Here is a 2,381-nt window from a genome sequence, read left to right as displayed (position 1 = left end):
ATTCTATTAAATAATAATTATGATAAAATTTCAATAGAAAGAAATTCAAATATTACATTAAATTTTATATTCTATTTAAATAAATTTATATAATTTATATCATAATAATAATAATTTTACTATTATATTATATAGAAATATTGATTTTTAGTAATATAAAATTATACATAAAAATATACATGTAATATGTGATAATAACATCTGTTTTTTATTTATTTTAATTTTATAATTCATAAAAAATATAACAACAGAACATAAGTTTCATATCCTATTAATTAATTAAAAGTAAAAATATTATAAATAAGTTTAAAATAAATACTTTTTGACATACTTTTGATATCCACTTTAATATACTGATTAAAATCAACAAAGTTTTTTTCTGTTGTTAAACATAAAATAATTTTTAAAATCTTACTTGGCAGTTCAGGAGGTTGAGGAGGAGTGTGTGTTTGTTGTGTGGAAACAAGGCCTAAAGAACTAGAAGCTACAACACTGCTTCCAGTTGCTCCAGCTGCTCCAACAGAAGAACTTGTTGTGGGTCCAGGTGGGGGAGCTGAAATAAAATAATATATTTAATTAAATATTAATATATTAAATATTTAATCGAGTAACTTATGATTATAAATACTATATATATTATACTTTATATTAAGAATATTTGGAAATATAATAAAATAAAATGAATTGATATATTAAAAAATATATATTTTATATTTTTAATATATTTTAAATAAAATGAAATATTACAAAATTATAGAATTTTTTTATAAATATTTTATAAAAAAATATAAATCTGAAATTATTGTCGAGAAGAATATTATTTGCTATAACTTTTTAACTTTATAAAATAAAAAAAATATATATTTCAAATAAATTTTATTACATTTATTACATTTCATAATTCTCTAAAGAAAATGAATTTATTGGTTAATGGTTAAAGAATTTTTAGTTTTTTACTTTTTATATGGAATATCTTATACAGGATGTATTTAGTATGATGAACTTTATCTAAACTGCAAGAGAAGAAAAAAGACAAGAAAAAATAAGAAAATTTCATTCTGTTTAACATACTCTATTATTCTTAAATTATATATTACTATATAAATTTTTTTAAACATACCAATATAAAAATGTAAATTTATTTTTTTTTGGCATAAACTTATTCTTTGCATCATTTTATATATAAAATGATAGAAAAATCATTGAAAATTCATTGAAAATTTTCAATTTCAAAAATACTTTTCAAGATAATTAGATTAATTATAAACATCACTTTAATAAATGCACAAATGTATAAATACTTCATTACATTTTAAATATTTTCATAAATTTTTTGATACTATTTATTACATCATATATGCAGCATATTTAAATAATTATCTATAATTTTTTTTATGTTATCTAATGAAATAAATTATAAGTGTGCTTTATTCTTTAAAACATTTCTATACAATTTAGTATCTTTATTGATACTTTAGTTATCACATTTACTTGATTGAATTTTTTTAGAGTTTTTTAGAATTTAAAAGAATATATATAAGATATATTCTTTAAGAAAAACAAAATTAAATAAGTAAATATTCATTGTAAAATGTGTAATTTTTAAATGAAAATATAAATTAAACAATTTAATAAAAAGTAACAAAAAATATATAAAAGAATATTTATATTGTAATTATACATTTTATTTATGCATTTTTTATAAATATTAATATTAAAATTAAATAAAATATTTTTAAAAAATACAAACGCATATTGCAATTATATACTCACATAATAGAATATAACAACAATGGATAATTTTCCTGTACCATTTTTTTTTTTCAATTTCATTTGGAATAGAATTATAATTTTTCTCAATTATTAAATATATCTATATTATATATATACAAAGCAATATAAATTATTTTTTTTAAATTATAAATATTAACTTACTTCTTTTTTTCTAAATTAAATAAAATAAATGATTAATCAGTTTAAATGCAATTAATTTTGCAGAATTTCTAGTTTTTTTTTAATTTTGCCTTTTTTAAATAGAATAAAATATCAATATTTTATTAATTCATTTCATATTTTATTAATTCATTGAATAAAACTATTAAATATTCAATTAAATAATCAATATAAANTTATTTTTACAAATTATTAATAATATTATAAAAAATAATGTATTTTAATTTATAGATTTAATTGAAAAATATAAGTGAAGATTTTTAAATATATCAATAGAAATATTTATAATTTTAAATATTTATAAAATAATTTTTAATTTAGAACATATCTAGCAAGAATATTGATTCAGAAATTATTTATTATTTTTTAGTAATTTTTTAGTATCAATATAATATTTAAATAACTTAATATTGTTTCACTGATTTTTT

The 2,381-nt window shown here is 15.3% G+C and overlaps 1 protein-coding gene across 2 annotated transcripts in view; it reads right to left on the bottom strand.

Annotated features, from left to right (window-relative positions):
* Nucleotides 1-260: 260 nt before the first annotated feature.
* LOC116186312 overlaps nt 261-2,381 on the bottom strand; it is an 11,583-nt gene continuing 9,462 nt past the window's right edge. For both annotated transcript variants that reach the window (XM_031513127.1, XM_031513126.1), the window contains exon 4: nt 261-553. In XM_031513127.1, coding sequence (XP_031368987.1) covers nt 276-553 — 278 coding nt within the window. In that variant the 3' untranslated portion in view covers nt 261-275. The remainder of the gene's footprint in view (nt 554-2,381) is intronic.

This window comes from Apis dorsata, unplaced genomic scaffold (genome assembly GCF_000469605.1).
Source record: "Apis dorsata unplaced genomic scaffold, Apis dorsata 1.3 scaffold_585, whole genome shotgun sequence".
Taxonomy (NCBI): domain Eukaryota; kingdom Metazoa; phylum Arthropoda; class Insecta; order Hymenoptera; family Apidae; genus Apis; species Apis dorsata.
Note: the sequence above shows the minus strand (reverse complement) of the source record. Positions and strands in the feature narration are given on the sequence as shown.